The 23,731-nt window shown below is 42.0% G+C and overlaps 1 protein-coding gene across 3 annotated transcripts in view; it reads left to right on the forward strand.

The window, feature by feature from the left end:
- Positions 1-23,731, forward strand: part of garnl3 (GTPase activating Rap/RanGAP domain like 3) — a 393,291-nt gene that overhangs the window by 68,326 nt on the left and 301,234 nt on the right. For 2 of the 3 annotated variants that reach the window (XM_069906232.1, XM_069906154.1), the window contains exon 2: positions 8,177-8,246. In XM_069906232.1, the coding sequence (XP_069762333.1) occupies positions 8,177-8,246 (70 nt within the window). Of the gene's footprint in view, positions 1-8,156; positions 8,247-23,731 lie in introns of those variants that run through there. The other variant, XM_069906300.1, reaches the window with a different exon arrangement.

The following is a 23,731-nucleotide window of genomic DNA, read 5'->3' on the forward strand; positions in this document are numbered from 1 at the left end:
CAATGGGGAATTGAGTGTTCATTCCATTGGGCTGAAAACCCTGCTGGCACAAGGCCTTAGTTTGTATTTGGCCTCATCCTGGAGATGGAGGAGACCAAGGTAGACGGAGGTTTGGTGTGGGAATGGGGAGTGGAGTGACTGGCAGCTGGAGATGGCCATGGAAGGCCGAGCACATGAGGTGGGTGCCCATAGAGGCAGCAAGTTGTTGGTGGTCAACAGCTTTCTGGCTCCTCCGGTGGAGAAACTGACCACTGAGGGTCCCCAGCACTTACTGGCATTTCCATCTTTTGTTTTTATTGGTGCTCTGGTGCAATGTATTTGGAGTATCTTTGATCTTGTAAGAGCAAATGGATGAATTTACATTTGTATAGCACACACAGTTTCCCTACGAGCATCGCAGCCAGCCTACCTGATGTGCAGCCAGTACATTAAACTCACAAAAAGAAAGCGAGATTCAGGGCGATGTTGCGGGCTTCAAGAGTGATCCTAGGGCATGTTTAGTGCTGAATCTGAAAGACCTCACCTCTGGCAGTGCGGTGTACCCTGAATACTGTAGGTTCAGCTGTGTTTTTGGAATCATTATTTATTGTTTTGGGAAAGATCAAGTAAGAGATCTCAAGAGGGCCAGTCTGCTTAATAGATCTTTTGTTTCATGCTTTTATTTTAGAGGAGAACTTGGAACATTTCAACTTGATAGTTAATTGGACCAGTCCTCCTGGCAACTTGTGAAAAAGAGATGGGACTTGGCAATGTACAAAAAAAAACATTTTTCTCTTTTTAATAGTGCGGTTTGAGGTGCAAGTCCAAATAAAATTCATATTTTGCACCTGTTTGGAAAATGCTCAAATGGTGTTTCAAGTTGCACGTATTTTGAATTATTGAGAAATGTTATTGTTGGAAATACTACAGGTGAGACTGATCTGATAGTACAGCTATTCTGGCTTTCGAGGGTGAAACCCTAACTGATGTCCGGGTTTCTTCCCACTCCTAATGCTGATGTCCCAACGAACTGTCAGTCAAAATGTAACCAGCACAACATTCTGGAATCGATACACCAGGAGCTCCACCAATCGCCAAGAGCGGTGGGCGGTGCCTGGCCCGCGATGCATGCCGGATATTGTCGGCACTCGCTTCAAACCCGCAGCAAAGAGGAAGGACAGCGCTGGTACAAGGACTACAAGGGGTTGGGAGCCGGGCTGGTCGTGGCGTCAGGGAGAGGCGGAGCCCCGCGTTGACACTTGCGGGCGTGTTGGTGTTATGTATTGAGAATGAAGTGTTGAACCAGAACCACAGCGAGTGCACATTCACTATTTGAGATGTGAGCCACGTTTCCACCGCTCTCTTACCCTGTTATTACTCGGACACGTTTGCCAATGCGTCGCCCCTTTTTTTTGGTGGTTGCAATATTGTCAGCATTTCATTTCTTCTGCTGGGCGCTGCCTGGAAGCATACTTCCAACACACCCTGCCGGGGGGAGGGAGGGGGGATTCTATTGGGAAAAAATAAGTCTGCAGAATTGAACGTGAAGTTGCATTCTACCACCACCTAACTCCCCCCCTCCCCTTTTAAAAATTGCAGCAGATACAATGTCTAGTTCCATTGACTAGAACAGTTTGCACGATCGAGGAACGCATGTATGGATATGAGCAGTGCGGATACAGCGTCCACTAAACTGCTGAGTCTCGCACAACGGTAAAACAGATTTTCGATATTATTTTTAGTGTGTGGTTTCATTCTGTCTATCTGTAAGCGCTAACATCGGCTGTGGCGCTTTGACATGTTGAATAAGGTTTGCAGTGCACCCGAGTTGCTCAATGCGCATCCAGTAGATTTCCAAATTAAAGGTTTTGTAAAATACTGTACGTTGCAATAGATGCAAAAGGTTTTTGGGGGGGGGCATGTTTTACTGTACTGTGTAGGGAGGGGGGGATCTAAATTTTAATTCTGCACTTTCTTTGCACAATTTTGAAATGCGAAAGTTCCCCCCCTCATCGGTCAGGGGATAAAATGCGTTAACAAGCCAAGTGTTATCAGATGGCAGGCAGGTGTTTTATTATTGAAAGGCTGGCCCACAACCATAGAGTGGGCGTTCTGTACTTGATCACTGAATGTTGCTACACTACAATAAGCGAGGCAACTTCAACTGGGTAGTATATTTATGTGTATGGATTCAGTTAAGCGTTCTCAAGCATGGAAACGGGTCCTTCGGCCCATCTGGTCAGTGTCGCTGGTCTCTTTTGCCTGCGCGGGGCGCATATTCCTCCATGTACCTGTCAAAATGTATTTTAAACATTGTCATTTTACCAAAGTCTACCTCCTCTTCTCGCAGCTTATTCCACATCCCATCACATTCTGTGTGAAAAGAGAGGTCCTTTTCAGACCTTTCCATTCTTCTCTTAAATCTATGCCATCTTGTTTTAGACTCTCATATTTAGGGAGAGAGAAAGATGGTGACCATTATTCACCTTATTCCATGTCCCTCGTGCTTTTATATACCTCTGTAAAGGTCACACCTCAGCCTACTTTGCTCCAAAGAAGAAAGACCCACCTGTTCAGTATACCTGGAGCCCTCCAGTCCTGGTAACATCCAATGACTATGTGGTTTGGTATGACATTAAGACCACGCTGCTGAAGATCCAGCTGCGCTGGGTGGGCCACGTCTCCAGAATGGAGGACCATCGCCTTCCCAAGATCGTGTTATATGGCGAGCTCTCCACTGGCCACCGTGACAGAGGTGCACCAAAGAAAAGGTACAAGGACTGCCTAAAGAAATCTCTTGGTGCCTGCCACATTGACCACCGCCAGTGGGCTGATATCGCCTCAAACCGTGCATCTTGGCGCCTCACAGTTTGGCGGGCAGCAACCTCCTTTGAAGAAGACCGCAGAGCCCACCTCACTGACAAAAGGCAAAGGAGGAAAAACCCAACACCCAACCCCAACCAACCAATTTTCCGCTGCAACCGTGTCTGCCTGTCCCGCGTCGGACTTGTCAGCCACAAACGAGCCTGCAGCTGACGTGGACATTTACCCCCTCCATAAATCTTCATCCGCGAAGCCAAGCCAAAGAAGACCATCTATAAATTTGCTGACGCTACCATGGTAGTGGATTGTTTAAAGGAAGGGGATTGAAAAACTTGCCTGAATGGTGCACCAACAACAACCTTGTACTCATTGTCACCAAAACTAAGGAGCTGATTGTTGCCTTCAGGAAGGGAAAGCCAGAGGAATACAATCCAGAGATTGTTGGGGGATCAGAGGTGGAGAGGTGAACAAATTCAAGTTTTTGGGAGTCACTATTTCGGAGGATCTTTCCTGGACCCAACACAACAATGGCATAGTGAAGAAAGCACATCAATGCCTCTACTTCCTCAGGAGTTTGTGGAGATTTGATTTGAATCCAGAAATCCTGGCAAATTTCGACAGGTGTGTGGTGGAAAGTGTGCCTATAGGTTTCAACATGGTCTGGTATGGGGACACCAATACCCCTGAGCATCAAGGCTTCCAAAAGGTGGTGCACACAGCCCAGGACACCACAGGCAAAACCCTCCCCACTATTGAGCACATCTCCAGGGAAAGCTGCTGTCAGAGAGCAACAGCAATAAGCAAAGACCCACACCACCCAACACACTTTGTTCTCGCTGCTGCCATCAGGAAGAGATATAGATGCCACAAGACTTGCACCACCAGGTTCAGGAACAACTGCTACCCCTCCACCATTAGAATCCTCAACAACAAACTCAATCAGGGACTCATTTAAGGACTCTTACTTGTGCACTTTATTGATTTTCTTTTATATTCTCTCTGTATTGCACAGTCAGTTTGTTTACATTTGTTATTTATTTACAGTTCATTGTTTACATGTATATGCTGTGTACAGTTCTTTTTTTTTCACTACCATCAGTGGTAATTCTGCCTTGCCCGCAGGAAAAATAATCTTAGGGTTGTATGTGATATCATGTACGTACTCTGACAATAAAACTGAATCCTGCCCACCTTCCAGCTCATGATACCCCTCCTACGGTTGGGTGACTAGAACTGCGCACAATATTTCAAATATGGCTTGTACAGTTGTAACATGATGTCCAAACTCTTGTAATCAATGCCCTGACTAATGAAGGTAGCATACCAATGTTGCCTTCATGACCTTGCCTACTTGTGTTGCTACTTTCAGGAAACTATATACTTCTGATACCCCCATGTTTCTCTGTTCAGCAATATTCTTCATGATCCTGCAATATACCATGTAATTCCTGCTCTGCTTTAATTTCCAAAAATGCACCACTATGAACCTCTGCCATTCCTTGCCCGACTTTCCCAGTCAATCTAGATTCTGTTGAAATCTTATTACCTTTTTTACTGTCCTTTGGTGTTATTCACACACTTATCATGTCACCTCTCCCCCCCCATCCTAATCTGATGAAAGACCATGGATCCCACGCCAATCCCTTTCAGAGGATTCAAATTGTGTATCCAGTTGGGAGTTCACCTGGGTCTTGAGTGCTCTTGTCATTTTGTTTCCTGGACCAATCTATCAAGTGGAATCTTGTCAAAAGGCTTATGAAAGTCAAACCTCTTGGTTGTCTCTTCTTAAAACTCTATTACATTTAATGAGGCATGATTTCCCATGTATAAAGCCACGCTGATCAATTTCCAAATGCAGTTGGATTTTATCTCCCAGAATCTTCGTGAGTAACTTTCCACCATTGATGTTGGGCTCTCCAGCCTGTATTTCTCTGGGTTATCTGTAAATAAAGGCTAAAGATGATGCCAATATCTCTGCCAGGTCCCTGCAATGTCTTCCTGAGCCCCCTCACAATGAGCCGGATACACTTGTTTATTGCTCAGGGATTTATTCATTTAAAAAAAATATTAAGTCTCTCAGCACCATTTCATTTGTAATGAGGATATGCATCAAGACATTGTTCTCTGAATTCCCCAAATTCTATAATCTTCTCCATGGTCATTTCAAATGAGAAGTATTCTTTTAAAACCTCCACACATAAATGACCACATTGGACATTAAGAGGACTTGTTCTCCCCCTAGTTATTCTTATGCTCTTAATATACAAATGGAATCTTTTACCTCATCTTGCAAAGCTATCTCCTGTCCTCCATTTGGCCTCTTGACTTCTCTTTTCGGTATAATCCTACATTCCTTGTTCTCTAAGGGTTTGCTTGATCCTATGTGAATGCATATTATGTAATGATGGACTTTTTTTACCCCCTCCATAAATCTTCGTCCGCGAAGCCAAGCCAAAGAAAAAAAGAATGATGGAGCAATAGCAACCTGTCTGACTGGGAGATTATTTTCCAATACAGATATAGACAAACCTCCACCCTTCTCTGCAGGAAGCTTTCAATTCAATGTTTACCTATCTTGTATAATTCCTGCCACCTGTTATTTTCTTAACAGTTCATAATAATTATAATGTAATTTGATTAGGCCTATTATTGAGCTCTCTCTGCCTTTGTACAACATGTACATTTTAAAGAATGGCTGACAAAATCTAACATGGGCTGCAACAAAACAGGAGACTATTTCCCCTTGGGAAATTAAACTAATTGTGCTCTAAAGGAAGGGATTTGTTGTGCACATGCCTTTGTTAAATATCCTTGTGTTTTAATGTGCTGCAAGCCGTTGGTTAAATTTCACCTATGGATCATTTCCAAAAGTGCAATTTTAATAGAATAATGTTATGTAAACTATGCTGATATTTTATCAGAGTGGTGTTTGAAAAAAGTTCATAATTAAATATATATCTAGGTGTTCATTAAAGACTTTCCTGTTGATAGTAAGGAAATCATTGTGCAATGCTACTTTTTAAAAAGCATGGAAACTATGACTGTGGGTTTCAAACACCACTGTAGTCAGGTTTGTTCTGCCTGATTGTCACAGTTCACAGAAAGTGGATCATCTGCAGTGCAAGCTTGCAGTGAGATGTGACTGAGCTGTGCAAGTTTGCAGGGTTCCAGCATTGATCCATGCCTCTGGTGTGCCAGCTAGGTTAGAGAGAAGAAATGGCAGACAGACAGTGTTCCCACTCCTTGCTTCATATTCTGAGACACCTCCTGGAAGTGTGGTATGATCCTTGCTCAGACCAGCTGTTCACCAAAGGTAGGGTATGCTTTAACTCTGCTATTGCTTGTTACCCATGAGCTTGAAGTAAAGGTAACGGTTCCATTAGTGTCGTGTGATGCTCGAACCAACATGTCAAACAGAAGCCATTGCCCTTGGATCAGCCAAGCTATTAAACAGGAGGTGAGACAAGTCTGATAGCTATAGCAACTAAATGGTGTGAAGAACTTGAAGCTGATGCCACTTTGGATGTAATTGCCAAATTAAAATGTGGTAGCTCACCTCTTTCCGAATATTTTACATTTCTTTAATTGGAAATGTTCAGTCTTGAGAGCCATAAAGGGTAACTTCAGCCATGTTCTCTCTTCAAGCATCTTTCTGATATCTTAGCCCTTGATTAGTGAATTAAAATCAATTAATTTTGTTTCTCAAGCCTGAGCATTCTCTGCCAAAATCTCGATAGAACAAATGGACATTTCCCTATTGATTCCTCTCTTCTCCGATTGTCTTGATGCATCCCACAGGAAATGGGAGACTTCACCTGCCAACAAAGGTTTGGAAAATGCATCAAAAGGGTGCTTTTAGCTTAGTGAAGTTTTAAGAGACACTTATGACATTATCTACATTTTTATAACTTAAAGAACATTGTTATGCCGATTTTAAAGTCAAGCCGTTTTTAAAAAGAGGCCTGAATTTACTGCAGACTCATTCAAATTGCAGTTTACCTTCAAAACAAAACAAAGCCTCAATATCTTGTGTTCACATTTAAAAGCACAGAAGGAAAGTAATATTGTTTAGTGTAAATCCTTTTGGTTTACCTGAGGTCGACTTGTTAGCTGTCATCAATCTTCAGCTGCAGAGAGCTTAATTACAAGCACTTGGTTGCCTAACCTCTACAGACTCCATTCAGCTTGCACTGCCAAGCTTGCCACTACTGTCCGTCTGCAGTACTGTATCGATGAAGTGAGCTCATGGACACAAAATGATGTGGCTAGCGTACTGGAGGTAAATAAAAACCTGTGTTTCTTTAGCTCCTTTCATGTCCCTTTTTTTAAAAGTTGGTTAAGTACTTTCACAGGGCGTCACTGGTATTGAAAAAGCAACAGCTAATTTATTCACAGGACAATTCCATAAACAAGTCAGGTAATTCAAATATAGATGCTCGTCAGGATACTGGTTTGATAATAGAGCCTGAGTTCTATTACATCCATCTTAAACAGAAGCACAAGTAAGTTTTTGTACTCTCAACTGGGAGCCATATCCTCTTCTGTGACAGTAATGGAACATCAATCATCTCAAGTCTCTGGAGTATGAGCTGATGAAAGGAACTTTACCAACTGAATCTCTCCCATCACTTTATAAAACTTTATTAATTTTTTAATGAATACTCCTGTCTTCTCATTGTGAATCTTTACTCCACAATGGTAGGGCACTGCCCTCCCAATAGGAAAATTTGTCCCATGCTGGTAGACGTAAGAATGAGGAGCAGGAATCAGCCATGTGGCCCATCGAGCCTGCTCCACTATTTAATTTGGCCGTGGCCTCAGCTCCACTTACCTATCCGTTCCCCTGACCCTCATTCAGTAATTTTGGGGCTCTGTTTTATCCTTGGTCAAGTCTGTTTGGATCATTGCCTTCTGAAACACAGTGAATGGCCACAGTTATTGTCCTTTGGAAGGGAATCTCCTTCTTGGTGGTTAATTAAAGCAAAGTTAGATGGGAGAAAAAAATTATTTGAGAGAGTTTATGTTCGCATCAGCTAAGTCAGACATCACGCAGGATTCCAGTCCTTAAGATAAGATTCTGAAATGTAATTACCATTGAGCAGTGTCCTTGAAACTTTTATCGATTTCGAAATGACACAACATATAATTGAATCACTGGTTTCATCCTAAAGGTTTGTGCATTTCAGATTATTTCTTTTTTGGTTAATTGTACTGTATTGGGCAGCAACAGATACTGGCTGCAAGTGGAGTCCACAGGTTTATGAACACAATGGCAAGAGGGAATGGTTAAACCACATCCTTTGGTGTGGAGCTATTTTCATTGTGAGACTGTGCGGCATTAGATACATTCACTGATGAAGTGTTTCTCTTCCAGCTCTGCCTCCGAAGACCTGGGTTGTCGACGAGGAGAGTTCAGCAGGAAACACTATGGTTCTGTGGAGCTGGTAAGTCAATGGGGTTCGACTGCAATGGAAATGTGTGATGCTTGGAAGGAACACCTGATTATCATGACTTCGGGATGTCTCCAGGCACTTTAGAACCTGTGGTTCCAGCATTAGTGGAAACTTGACCCACAAACAGCAATGAGATTGTGAGCATACAAGTTCCTTCAGTTGAGGAATAAATATTATCCATAACATAGGAGGTTAAAATAAAGTGGGATCCATGAAATTAGAGAGTAGCTCTGCACATGCTCAGCTTTGTGCTATTGGCCTTGGATGTTGTGTAAATGTTTAGAATACGATTAAACTCACAATGTATTATGAAATGAGAGAGCTCCAACTTGCTCATTGCATACGCGCAAAAAGAATTGAAGATCTTTTGGCCACGTAATGTGATGCATGCTACCTTTTCATTTTTGCACAGTTAGCTTTAATAAATCTGAGCCACTAGCTTTTCTCTGATATTAATATTCAATCTAGAAACAACCATGTCAAAATTAATCTTGTGCAAAATGGTGGAATTGCGTAACGAACAATGTTTCTGTGCGTTAACTCCTTTGATGGGTGTGACCAAGGCAAGTTTGTGTGGATTGATCATGTTTAGGGGTCCTTAGTTGTCCTTGAGAAGGTGGTGGTGAGGCATCTTGAACAGCCGCAATGTGTGTGATGAAGATGCTCCCACGCCACCACTGGGCAGTGACATCCAGGGTTGAAAGTCAGCAATGGTACTGGAACAGTGATGTGTTTGCAAAGTAGAATGAGCGACTTGGAAGTGCTGGTGTTCTCCTAGGTCTGATGGCTTTTTTCTTCTGTGGAATGGAGGTCACCCATTTGCAAAATATTCTTGTCATCTAGAAATGTGGCCCATGATATTAATAGTTGATTAGATATTTCAGGGGGAAGGGGGAAACGTGAAAATATCTTGTCATACTAGATCTGTCCACCAGCCATAGGGCAGCTGCAATATACTTTTCATGTAGTTCAAAATGTAAATCAAGCCCAAGGATCGGTTGTTATTTTATTAACCCCTTACATCACCTTTTATTATGGGGTATGGTAGTTTAAAAATGTTGCTAAACAATGATAAATGACCATGAGGAATGGAATGAATATAATGGCCACTCACTTAAGAATGAGTTGAATATCTTTACTGCATTGGTACTTGTGGAGCTGCTGCCTCGAAGCTCCAGGGATTCTAATTCGATCTTGGCTGCTGGTACCGTTTGCATGGAGTTTGCACATTCTCTCCGTGTGCATGTTGCTTTTCTCCAGGTAGTTCAGTTCCCTCCCATATCACTGAGACATGTGGATTGGTAGGTTAAATGGCCATGTAAATTGTTCCTCGTGTGTCCGCAGGGGTAGAATCTGATGAGGAGCTGATGGGAATGTGGAGAGAACAAAATTTGTTGGTGTAGGATTAAGTGGTCAGCATGAATTTGATGGGCCAAATAGCTGTTTCTATGCTGCATGACTATCTCACCAGGTGTGTTCAATATTAAATCCACGTGACTAATGGCACTGTTTGAAAGATACAAAGATACAGTGATATAGAGCTATGTGGTGGTTTTTGTGACCATCCCATAGACAAATGGTTCAGAACAATGTGATGTCCAGTACTATTGAGACTAGATCTTAGTCAAAAATAGATTTGGGCAAATGAATTTTAAAAAAAGAAGGATGAGGGAAGGGAGCCTCTTCTTGCTAAGGCCTTTGTAAAGCAAGTTGGAAGCAATTCATGGAGAAAGGCACAATTACAGCATGGAAGTTGAACTGTGTGTGGCACGATGGCCAATTACATGGAGAGATACAGTGTGATAATGTGTTGGTGGTAGTAGAAGGGTCTGTTCCAGCTGGAAGTTCCAGTTTGCCCAGTCCTTGTTTGGCCTCTCATCCTGCACTGTACTGAAGTCCCATTTTCTTGCAGTAAACGGATAATTACAATATGGCAACCATAAAACCACCAGATTGTTGTAAATTTCCATCTAGTTCTCTAGCATGATTCAGCAATGGAAGTCTGCCATTCTTGTGCAGTCTCGCCCATATGTAGCCAGACCACACACCTCATTACTGCCTCCTTAGTGCAGGAGCAATTGGGGTGGGAAAGTAAATGCTGGCAATATTAGAGATGACCACATCCCCTGAACAGGTAAGTAAAAATAATACCCAGTCACTTTCAACATAGTATTTGGACCACTTGCATTTGTTCTATTAAACTGGCTTGCAAAACAAAGAAACAATGATGGTAAATTAGAAAACTGCAATATCCCAACTGAGATGGGGAGCAGGGGCCACCTCTGTGGGGGAGGCAGATGAGAGGTAATTGACAGATGGGGATGAACATGGAAAAGAACATAGAACGTTGCAGACCCTGCGGCTCATGCTGTTGTGCTGAACTATATAAACTTATTTAACAATCTATTCATTATCCCTACGTTAAAAAAAAACTTGCCCCTGATGTCTCCCCTAATTTTCCTCCCCTTACCTTGTACAGATGTCCTCTGGAGTTTGTTACTGTTGCCTCAGGTAAAAGGTGCTGGCTGTAAACCCTATCTATGCCTTTCATAATCATGTAGACCTCCTCTTGAGAAGTTGGGAAGTTTGGGAGGGGAATTCCACAGAATTGATGCTGGAAGGGTCAAGAAGGATGAAGGGGAATGTGGGGAGAATTGGGGTGAGCATATATGGGTAGAGGCTACAATATGGTTAGCTTGAGCCAGAGTGTGCAAGCAGTGCAAGACAGCAGAAAGTAACAGAAGGCAGTACGGTTAGCATAGCGGTTAGTGCAATGCCGTTACAATGCCAGCAATCAGGTCCAGGGTTCGAATCCTGCGCTGTCTGTAAGGAGTTTGTATGTTCTCCCCATGTCTGCGTGGGTTTTCCTCGGGGGCTCTGGTTTCCTTCCACAGTTCAAAACATATTGGGAAGGGGGTTGGGGTTTGTAGTTCATTTGGGTTTAACTGGGCAATGCGGGCTTGTGGGCCGAAAGGGCTTGTTACCATGCTGTAGTAACACTGATAGACACAGTGATGAAGTGTTTTGAAAGGCTGGTGTTGAAGCATATCAGCTCCTGTCTGATCAGTTCTAGTTCTCCTATCGTAGCAACAGTATTATGGGAGATGACATGCACTGGCTCTATACAAAACCCTGGAATGCCTGGACAGTAAAGATGCATTCATCTGGTCTCTATTGACTACAGTTTGGCATTTAACACCATCATCCCCTCAGAGTTGGTCAGCAAACCAAGTCCTGTGACTCAACACCCCACCATGTAATTGGATCATGGATTTCCTCACCTCCAGACCACAATCAATGAGAATCTCCTCCACAATCTGCATCAATATAGGAGCACCACAGGGCTGATTCCTTAGCTCCCTGCTCTACTTACTTTATAGCTATCACTGTGTAGCTCAGTATGACAATAACACCATCTACAAATTTGCCCTCGATACCATGGTAGTGAGTTGTATAAAGAAAAGTGATGAGTCAGCATGCAGGATGGAGATTGAAAACTTAGCTGAATGGTGCACCATCAACAACCTTGCACTCAATGTCACCAGGAAGGGAAAGCAAGAGGTATTCAATCCAGTGATCATTGAAGATCTGAGGTGGAGAGGGGGAGCAAATTTAGATTCTTGGGAGTCACTATCCGGAAGATATTTCCTGGTCCCAACACACTAATGGCATCATGAAGAAAGCACGTCAACACCTCTACTTCCTCAGGAGTTTGTAGAGGTTTAGTATGACATGAGAAACCGTGAGAAATTTCTACAGGTATGTGGTGGAAAGTGTGCTTTGTGGCTGCATCATGGGTCTGGTATGGGGACACCAATACCCTTGAACATAAAGTGCTCCAAAAGGTAGTAGACACAGCCCAGGACATCACAGGCAATACCCTCCCCACTATTGAGAACATCTACGTGAAACACTACCATCGAGGGTAGTAGGAATCATCAAAGACCCACACCACCCAGCACATGCTCTGTCCGTGCTGCTGCTATTGGGAAAGAGGTCTAGGTCCCACAAGACTTGCACCACTAAGTTCAGGGTCAGCTGCTACCCCTCCACCATCAGACTCTTCAACAACAAACTCAATCAGGGACTCATTTAAGGACTATTACTTATGCACTTTATTCTCTCTGCATTGCACTGTCAGTTTATTTACATTTACCATCTGTTTAAAGTTTTTTATTTGTTTACATGTATATGCTGTTTAGTTATTTTTGCACTACCAGTAAGTGATAATTCTGCCTCACCCACAGGAAAAAGGACCTTAGGGTATTATATGTGATGCCATGTCTGTACCCTGGCAATAAATCCGAAATCTAAATTAAAAAAATAAATTTAAAATTTGAAAATGTAACAAGACAGTGGAGATTTATGAAGGACATGAAGTTGGTCCATGAAAAGGAGATGTGGAGGGTTGGGAAGTGGAATTCAAGACAGGAGTTGGGTCAGCAAACTTTGATCTGGAGTTGAGTAGCAGTGGTATTAAAGCATATCAACAAAAGAAGCTGGGGGGCGAACAACGAGAGGATGGAGGAAATTTGGTCAGGCAGCATCCATGGAGAGAAATGGGCAGTTAATATAGGACTGGACCCTTTATTGAGCCTAAATATGGAAGGAAAGATCTAGAATGTGATCCAGGCACAGCAGCAATTTGAAACTTTGCTGTTTATTAAAAATAGAACAGTGAGACCATGCAAGATGGCCCCCAGCCAACATTGTCTGAATTCTGAGGGGTTTCCTGCTTGGGGTTTATTCTGCTCATTCCTTGAATAAGGGCTCAGGTCTGAAACATCAGCAATATATCTTTGTCTCCTATGGACGCTGAAAAGACCAGCTGAGTTCCTCCACCATTTCAATATGTTTACTACAATCACAGTTTCTGCAGTCTTTCGTGTTTCACTCTTTTCATTACTGGATTCCATTTGATGAAACTGAATCAATGCATAAGAAAATAAATGAATTTATTTTAGATACTCAGAGCTTTAAAGTAATGCAAAATGATGAGAAGGAAATAATTTTTATCTCTTTGCATCTTAATCTTTTGCTGTACAATCTCCATTGAGATTAGTGGGATCTTGAAACCAAGAGAATCCAAGAGGTAATTCTCCAAAGGGATCTTATGGCGTGAGCTCAAAATTAGTGGTCTACTGAGGGGCAGAGCAAAGAGTGTCAGTCTGGTACTGGGAGGCACAGGTGGCCGATCATCAGCCTCGTAGGTACTGCGACCCAGCTTAGAACCTGATCTCTAGTGCTGATTGTGTGGAGTTTGCATGTTTTCTCTGTGTCAGTGTGGTTTTCTTCCAGCTCCTATTTTCTCTTTCATCCCAATATTGCTAGTTAATTGAATATTGTAAATTATCTCTGGTTTGTAGGTGAGTTGTAGAATCTACAAGGATTTGATGGGATTGTGGGTAGAGTAGATAGGAATCAGGGAACTGTTTATGTGCTCCATGTTGTTGTCACATATATTTGCTTGGGCTTCTCAAATGCTTATCTACTTGCAATGTTTTGAATGATCAAATTGTTAATGTAACAGCCACTGTCATGCTGGTGGCTCGCAATTAACAATCAAATTTATCATCGCAAGACATTTTCATTGTCATTGCAATACATTTTCCAATGATTCAAATGCTTTTTAAGTAGGTATATCTTAAATTCTAAAGTGTACACATGTACACATGCTATGTAATTTGTGAAAAATTCATAAATAGTCACGTTTGAAGATATTTTGGTTGGAAACTCTCTCTCCGGCACATGGAAACTGGCAGTGGAGATGCTGGAGGCATTTTGATCTGTTTAATTTCCTTCGGAAGGAGCAGTGGAATGAAGGAAGGGGCGGGCAGGCAGGAAATGAAAACTGAAATAAAAATAGCAAGGATGTTATTGGTGTTTAAAATCCTAATATTTCACATTTTCTGATAACATAAATGAGATTAATTGAATGGTCATGTCTATGCCAAACAGAGTATTCCCATCAGTTCTATTCCCCTCTCTTATTTCTCTATAGCCTCTCTTCTCTCACGTGTTCATGTTCTCCACCCCTCTACCTGCAGCAGAGGTAAATCAGTGGGGGATTGCAGTCACACAAGTCCCTTGGTCCCAACTTGTCCATGCTGGCATTCTGGGCTAGTCCTATTTGCCTACATTTGATCCATAAATCTTTCCAAGCCCTTGCTATCCATATCTGCTCAAATGTCTTTTGAATTTTAAAATTGTGCTTGCTTCTACGGTTCCCTCAGGCAGCTCATTCCAGAATGATCGTCCCTCAGAGAGGAAAAAGTTGCCCCTCAAGCCCCTCTTCAGTCTCTCCCCTCTCACCGTAAACCTATGGCTTCTAATTCTAGAATTGTCTACCCTGAGAAAATGACTGAGCATTCAGTTTTTCAATGCACCTTTACGATGTTTTAAACCTCTATAAGGTCGCCCCCTCAGACTCTTGGGCTCTAGGGAATAAAGATCTAGCCTGTGCAACCTCTCCCTGTTATTCAAACGCTCCAGTTCAGGTAACATCCTGGTGAACCTCCTTTGCACCCCTTCTAATTTTCAAATTTAAAAAAAATTAGTCATACAGCACGGTAACAGGCCCTTTCACCCCATGAGCCCGTGTCGCTCAATTACACCCAATTGACCTACAACCCCTGGTATGTTTTTTTGAATATTTTATTTAAAGTTTCCGACCCTGCAATTACACAATTAATACAAACAGTGCTTAAGTAAAACAGGAAATAGAATAATTACATGGAAATTATAACCCACCCACCCCCCCCCCCCGATCTCTCTTTCTCCCCTCCCACTAAATAAAATGCTGTAAATATAATATGATTAATTAGAAAAGAAATAAAAACAAAGATTAAAAAGTATAGCATCAGTCTGGATTTCCCAGAGGATTAGCTCGCGTGCTAGAATCACACAGCAATATGGCCTGGTACGTTTTGAATAGAGGGAAGAAACTGGAGCACTTGGAGGAAACCCAAATAGACACAGGGCGAGCGTACAAACTGCTTACAGACAGCACAGGATTCGAATCCTGGTCCTGATTGCTGGCACTGTAATGGCGTTGCACTAACCGCTACACTAACCGCGTTTCCATTATAATTAAAATAGTGAAATTATAAAATAAAAATGCTAATCAATAAATGTTTATTGATCTCTTTCCTATAGATGGGTGACTAGAACTCGCACAGTTCTCAAAGTGTGGTCTCACCAATCCCTCGTACCGACCGCTGAATCACTAGGCCCTATCCTAACTGATGTACTCCATACCAGCCATTCTCAACCATTTTTGGCTATGCCCCCCTCCCACACCCCTGCAACCCAGGACTCTACTCAAACTTTATGGGCCCCCTTCCGTACTTCTCTTCTACAGACTAAATAGAAACAAAAAAAAAATTATGTTGTGTGAAGTGAAAGGAAAACAAGGATTTTTACTTAAAGATGTTGTGGCCCCTATCTGTACTCCGCTCAATGAATGAGAATGTGCCAAACACCATCTTCACCACCCTGTCCACCTGAGTTGCCACCTTCAGGGAGTCCCTATGTCTCTCTTGGTTCTACAGGAAAGGAATAGCTCTGTCAGATAATATTGACACAATAGGGTGAAATGGCCTCCCTCTCCATCACAAGGAAATAAAAAGAGATCTTCAAATGATAGCACAAATAAATACAGGACTTGCTGTAGATTCATCAGCAAAAGACCAGAGATTCTGATTCCCAGCAGTAACCATGCCAGGTCAGGCTCAAGTGCTGCTTGTTGGTCGGACATGTGCTCAATGTGCAAAATGTTCATTTGCTTGTCTATCAATTTCAAAGATTCCAATATTAATCATCAACTTTGTTGATTTTTTGCCCAGAAATTAACTCACTAGAGCCATCTTTCATGGAAGGTGTCTATGTGAGGTGCTGTCTCAAGAAAGCAGCCAATATCAGAGGGGAAACTCCTCACCCTGGTCACAACCTCTTCTTGCTGCTGCTGCTTCCTTCAAGACGAAGTTACAGCGGCCTGAAGACCAGCACCTCTGGGTTTGAGCACAAGTTCTTTCCAACAGCTCTCAGGCTCTTGAACCTCCCTTTACTGCACTAATCATGAACTATTTCAACACCACAAGAAGGCCTGAAGGAAAGCATTATTGTGTTGTCATTTTTTTTCTTGCATGATGAATATTTATTACCCACCTAGCTTTTGTATTTGTGGTCCTTTTTTAATTTAAGGTATTCCATAGAAGAACATTACAGCACAAAAAAATAGACTCTTTAGCCCTTCTAATCTGCACTGAATTAGTGAGTTCCACTGATCTCCACCCATTCCATCGGCCTCCATACCTCTCCCATCTGTGTTCCTGTCCAAATGTTTTTTTAAAGTGTTAAAATCAAGTCCGTATTCACCACTTCAGTTGGCAGCTTCTTCCACACTCCTACCAGTCTCTGTGCGAAGAAAGCTTTTTTCCCTTTCACCCTCAATCCATGTTCCCTGGTTTGTAGCTCATAAACTCAGTGTAAAAAGCCTACTTGAATTAACTCAATCTATACCCATCATAATTTTGTTTACCTCTATCAAATCTCCCCTCGTGCTTCTACGCTCCAGGGAATAAAGTCCAAGCCTATTTAACCTTTCCCTGTAACTGAAATCCAGGAAACATCCGAGTAGATCTTCCCTGCACTCTTTCAATTTTATTTTTATCTTTCCTGTCATTAGGTGATCAAAACTGCACACAATGCTCCAAATTTGGCCTCAACAATGTCTTATTCAACTTTACTGTAGCATCCCAACTCCTAAATACAGTAATTTGATTTATGAAGACCCATGTGCGAAAAACTCCCTTTACAACCCTATCTACCTGTGGCGCCGGTTTCAGGGAATTGTGTATCTGTATTCCCAGATTCATCTGTTCTACCACACTCCTCAGTGCCTTACCATTTATTGTGTATGTCCTATCTTGGTTTGTCCTTCCAAAATGCAACACCTCACACTTTTCTGCATTAAATTCAATCTGCCATTTTGCAGCTCATTTACCAGCAGCTCCAGATTCCTCTGCAATCTTTGAAAGCCTTCCTCGCTCTCCAGTATACCTCCAATTATTGGGTCATTTGTAAACTTGCTGATCCAATTTACCACGTATTCATCCGGATCATAATTACTATTGTAGTTTTTAAATGAAGTACTTGTTTTGCAGCAACTCTAAGAATCTCAGTGAATGTGTACATTGCCTATGACAATAATCGCATAATTAGAATGGGTTCATCTCAAAATTGGTGCATTGAAGATATTGAGTGTTGCTGTTTCTCTATGTTGCACATTTTAATAAAACAAGTGGGTTATGCTGGCTACAGACAAGGTTCTGAGGGCAAACTACTGATTTTTGCCAGTTTGTCCTTGGCCAATTTGCAGAGTATATTGTACCCTAGAGGTGGTTGTCTATTCTTTATGTTTTTCCAATTGGTTAAGTGTCCTGTAAACTGCTTGAGAATTTGTATTTGGATTAATTTTTTTCTCGCTCTCTGCAGCATTTAATCATTGTGCATGAAAATGACCAATTGTTGGTGGAGCACAAATAACTTGAAGAATTTTGTGCAAAATGAGTGGTTGAAATAGATGGGCTTTTAGATTGTGAAAGGATGTTTCAGGAAGATGTTAAACTGTAAAGTCTGTGGACCCCGTGATTGTAGTGCAATGCACAAAAATGCTAGAGAACTCAGCAGCTCACGCAGTGTCTATAGGAAGCTGTAATGTGCGTCGAAAGAACCAAAGACTTGTTGATCCAAACCAAGGCTTTTATTAACTAAAAGACTGGAGCATATCACAAGTAGGTCGACCAGTCCAGAATGACCTGGTCTGGCTAGGAGCAATCCTTTAAGACCTGCCAGTAGGTGTGGCTACACTTTCAGCCAATCACAGTCATCCAACATTACCATCTGTACACATAGGTGATAGAATCTGTACTATCACAGAAGCAATCTAATGTTTTGGGCCAGAGCTCTTCATCAAGGTATGAGCAAATATTTTAGGAGGATGTGTTTGTCTCTATCTGAATTAAATAATTTGACACACGGTAATTTTCTGCATGAATTCTCAGAACAAAACCTAGCACATGTTTTGTTCCTGATGCATTTTTTCAGATTAACACATTAACTTTATTATGATTGGTCAAGAATATTAGGTGGAATGAAGAATGGAGAGAAAGGAAGAGCGGGAAAGCCCTATAATTAAAAAAATTCTCACGAGTTCTTGAGCCCCTTAAGTGATAGTAGTTTTTTTGAAATGTTCTTTTCGTCTCTATCTGTAAAAACAAATGTACAATTTAAACAGACGATTGGAGTTATATGTGTGGGTGTATAATTTTAACAGGTTTCAGAATTTATTGTTCGTTCCGGGTTGTCACTTCACCTTGGATCATTAGTCGACTACTGGTGCAGAATGTGTAAGCATTCTGAATGATGATGTCACTTGTAGGTGACCTGCAGTAACGTCCATGCATTAAGTGCATCTCTTTTATACTGATTTTTTTTTTTTACACATTGCTTATTGGTGTGTTTAAAGTACCTGTGTGGCTGCAGCAAGCAACAATGTACATTCTACTTGTGAATATGAAAATAAGCTCTCATCTTGATACATTGACCTCCAATTTCCATTAACCTTTAACCCCCATGTCTTTCTCTTTCCATATCCCTCTGTCACCTTTTCTCCAGTTCCCCACCCCCTTTTGTCTCCTATCAGAGAGCTACTCTTGATCCCCCTCCCCATCACTTCTCAGCACTTTCTCTCTCCTACCCTCCCACCTACATCCACCTAAACTCTGACCGGTTAGCTTGTGCTCCTCCTCCTACCTTCCTCTCCTCTCTTCCCGCCTCCCCCCTTCCCCCCCAGATATTTTATTTCAGGCATCTGCTTGTTTTGCTTATACCTGTTGATGATCCTGGGCCCGAAATGTTGGTTATCCTTTTGCTTTCAAGCTTGGTTCTCCAGCACATTCATGCAGTGCAATCATCTCCTTCTCACCTGCTTATGAGAAATACGACAGCCCAGTGGATATCTGAGGATGGTTTACCAAGTTCATTTGGACTGTCACAGTGGGCCAGATGGCAGAGCTCCCTCTTTACAGAACCTGGGTTCTATCCTGACTGTTGGAAGTTTGCACATTCTCTATAAGCCCTTTTACACAGCTGTTAAAAGACTAGAAGGAACTGCCTTTTAACCACTTCACCTACCTGTATAAACACAGTGAAGTTGGGATGGGGAGGGTTATTTTCATTCCATGTCTGATACTACCTAGGTGGTATCAGAGTCGATTCATTTCGCACTGGCTTCTGTCTAAAATGGTTACAGATGCTACAGGTCCCACCTCCTTTTGCTCCAGGATGCTGGCTTGGCCATGTTAAAGGATGCACTGACCCGGAATTTCTTGGTTCAGTGTGTGAACGACCTGAGCTGCCTTTAAAGACAGGCCATTCACATGCCAATTAATTGGATATTCTGAGTAAAAAGGCCTCTTGTGACCATGTAGGTGCCCACCCAGGAGCTCAGTTTCCTTCCTCTGAACCAAAGCCATCGAGGGTTTGTGAATTGGATGGCTTCTTATGGATGGTGCCTCATGTGTAGGTAAGTAGTAGAAACTGATGATTGTTGCTGGTAGAATGGGGAGAAAAATGATGTTTGCTTGGTTGTCAGAAGGATGTTTTTCTGTGCTCTGTGGCTACATAATATGAACTTGTAATGACATCTGCTTGGATATCACAGATGCCTACCTACATCAAATGTTCTGAATGCTGACGTAACAGGCGCCATTATGCTGATTGCACAGTATGAATTGACCTTGATCATTGGTCGTTGCAGGACATTTTTCAATTATTCAAATAGGGGTATCTTGCTCTCCAAGGAGGTCTCCACATTAAAGATTATCAAAGCTTTGCAACTGTTTGCAGTCCACGTAATTTGTAAAAATTTCACAAATATCAAATTTCACATTGGTTGAAGCTCTGAAAAATCCCTCACCTGCATATGGAACTACAACACTCTAGAAATCCAGAGGTATTTTCATCCGATTCCTTTCCATCGGCAGGGAGCTGTGGAATTAAGTGGGGGAGGGCAGGCAGGAAATGAAAATGGAAATAAAAATATTAAGGATGTTATTGGTGTTTTATATAACCATATAACCATTTACGGAGCGGAAACAGGCCATGTCGGCCTTTCAAGTCTGCACCGGTTCACTAGAACAACTCCACTAGCTCAAACCTCCTGCTCACCGCCAATAAACCTCCAACCCTCTCACCTCCATGTACACATCCAACCTTCTCTTAAATCTAAATATTTTTTTTCTCAAGAGGAAGCCACTTGCATTGTCAAGTTGATGCTAACTCAGAGCATTCCTATGTCTCACTCCCCCCTCTTATTTCCCTGTAACCTATTCTCCCTCACAGTTCATCCGTTCTCCCCGATTCTCTTGCAGTCACCTACACCAGAGGCAATTTACAGTTAATAACCAGTGGATTGTTATGATGTGAAAGAAAAGGGGAGTGGCTGGATGTCGCAGTGAACTAGAGAAACACTAGAACTGTTGACGTGTGAGCGTTGAGAAGCTACAGGGACCCAGTAGCCCAGGCTGCATCCATGGAGAGAAATGGACAGACCGCGTTTTGGGTTCTGATCCTTTCTCCAGTCTAGTTGCTTGCCTGCCTGTAAGCTGTACAAGAGTGATACGTGTGTAAAATGATGCATAAAATCAAGGTGACCCTTGAAGATTGCACAATACTTTTGTTCTTCTTTGTCTTGTCCAATTTTGTGTCTGAACAGCTTATTGGGTTAAAATTGATGGCATTAAAGTAGGTTTGAGTCCATTTGTAGCCAATGAATCTCTTTTTATGGAGTATTAATTAATTTTTTTTAGATATACAGCATGGTAACAGGCCCATTCAACCCATGATTATGTTGAATGGCAGGGCATCCTTGAGGGGTTGTGCCAACTCCTACTCCAGCTACCCCTGTTATCTGGAATTCAACCGGCAACCAGCAATAAATAAAAAACAGAATTAATAAAAGTTTAAAATTGCAAATGTTTTTTGAAATAACACACAAACCTTTGGTGAAGATGGGAGCAAATATTCAGCCACTGAGTGCATTGGTCGTGCTTTGCCCGCAGCAGCTGTTTGAATAAAGTTGTGTTTGAAGAAAATGACATCACCCAGGTTAAAGAACTGGTTAATGCTGTTCACCTTTGGGGTGACTCTCTCTTAAAGAGTCTCCTTATCCCTGCTTAATAAGAGTTGCTCTGGTCAGAAGCTTTATTTGCAAACTTAATTATCTATAATGTTATTGTTTGTCTTTCTGGCAGCTCTGTGGAGTGGGAGGAACCTTCAGATATAGCGACAGTTAAATGTTTTCAAAGAATGTAATGAAAATAAAATGCTTTTAAGGTTTACATATTCATGCAAGTGAAGTTTGTTGAATACAAGTACAGTATTTTTTCTCTTTTAAACTGTTTATTCTTAAAGCAGGTGTATTAATTAGCATTGTAAGAGTGAGTCTTAAGCAAACAGAAAACTTGCTTATCTGGCATCTACCAATCCCCGTGGGTGCCGGATACTAAAAGTTTTTTTTACTGTACTGTTCTTCATTTACATTGAACCTAGAGGGCAGACGTGGCCTCAGTGTGACATCTCATCCGGAAAACAGAAACATACATAACACTGCAATAATGCAGCCGTTGTCTTATTGGACACAGCCAGAGTTTTGGATTATTGATCTCAAGTCATGTGTTCAGGTCTCCCTGGAAACAGAAAGTTAAATATGTGGTATTAAAAACATTGGATTTATGTTTGCCATCATTGAAAACTCATCTGGTTCACTGATGTCATCCTCGCAACCAGGAATGGGAGAAAATGGTTGGTGACTATCCAGTCAAGCTAAAGCAAGAATTGAGGTGCAGGCTGTGGTAGCAAGGTCAGTTCTAATTAGTCAGATGATGCTTTTTCCAGTTGCTGGAGGTAGGTGAATCTTGGAAAGGTGTTTAATGTTTGCATGGTGTCTGCTCAGAATTGCACAATGGATGGAATCAAACTCGCATTAAAACTGAGGATTCGAGGAGGGATGTATTGTTCTTTGGCATTCTGAAGATTGACAAGTCACTCCAGTGAGCCTGTGTGTCTGATCATTAATGCAGAGCTTCAACAGTCCATTTTCAGCTTCTTCACCACGGCTGAGGAAAATCACTGGATCTGATGTGAAGGAACTTTCAAACTGGTCCATTGCCAAATGCTCTGAAAATCCACTGTAACACGAGCTCTAAACAAGTTATTAGAGACATACTAGGTCATAATCACTGCTCATCAAAGTCTCTGATCAGCATGGGAAGTGTTGGGCCGGGGAGCAGAGATGGAAGGAAAGGCAGTGATCTCGGTAAGGAACTGCCTGTGAACAGTCATTCAGACAATTGATCAGGCAACCACTCGGGGCTGCCTGGAGATTCCCATTGTCAGTAGACTCTTTGGTGATTTGACTGGAGTCTTCCTTAAGCTGTGAAACAGCAGATGGTGGAGCTGATCAGGCAATGGACTGACACCTTCCACCAACTGTGGCTCATCTGTTTCCTCAGACTTTGATACAGGGAGGCAACGCATTCAGATCATGGCGTCATCACCAACCTGCCTGGCTTGCTGCCACTCAGAGTACTCAGGGAACTGCAATATAATGGTGAATCCAGAGATGCAGAGATATCATTCATAGTCCTAATTCCAGGTGGTCTGCCTGAGAGGTTGAATTTTGGCTATTGTGGCCAATAGATTGACCAAGAAGCTATTGTATTGCTTCCTGAATAATGGGAAGAACTCCTGTTCTCCCTGTTTGCTCCCAATGTACTAGGGCAATGTTGGCCCAAGTACAGAGGTTCCCAACCTGGGGTACATGTACCCCTAGTGGTACATTTGCACTTTTCAGGGGGTACATTGGGTCTGAGAGAATAGCCACTACTGTATAGTACATGGTGTTGTAATCTGCAGTCAGATTGCACAATCTCATGTTTTTTTTAATCCTTCATTTTTAGGGGTACATGGGAACCTATAAAAATGCCCAAGGGGAACAGAGGAACAAAACGGTTAGGAACCCCTAGTAGGTCATTAACTATGTTTAAAATTACATAAGAACGCAGTTACAACTAAGCTGCTGTACCTTGTTTGTATGTTCCTTGTGATCTGTAAATATGGTCCCTTGTATCACTTTGCTCTTCCACTGATTCCAACATTTCATTATTTTGAGTAATGCTATCGATCATTTTTTTTATTCTAAGTGGATGACTTCATACTTAATTGCATTGAAATCTATCAGCCGTAATTTCACACACTCACTTAATCTATCAATGTCTCTATAATCTTATGGGGCTTGTGAACACTAGTTTGTGTCAAAATCAAATTTGGATCAATGACTCTGATGTGTTCCCTGAGTTACCAATGACATATTTTGAGTGGTCAAGGGATAATTTCTGGGCCATCTCGTGTCA

This window comes from Narcine bancroftii, chromosome 1, assembly GCF_036971445.1.
Source record: "Narcine bancroftii isolate sNarBan1 chromosome 1, sNarBan1.hap1, whole genome shotgun sequence".
NCBI classification, from domain to species: domain Eukaryota; kingdom Metazoa; phylum Chordata; class Chondrichthyes; order Torpediniformes; family Narcinidae; genus Narcine; species Narcine bancroftii.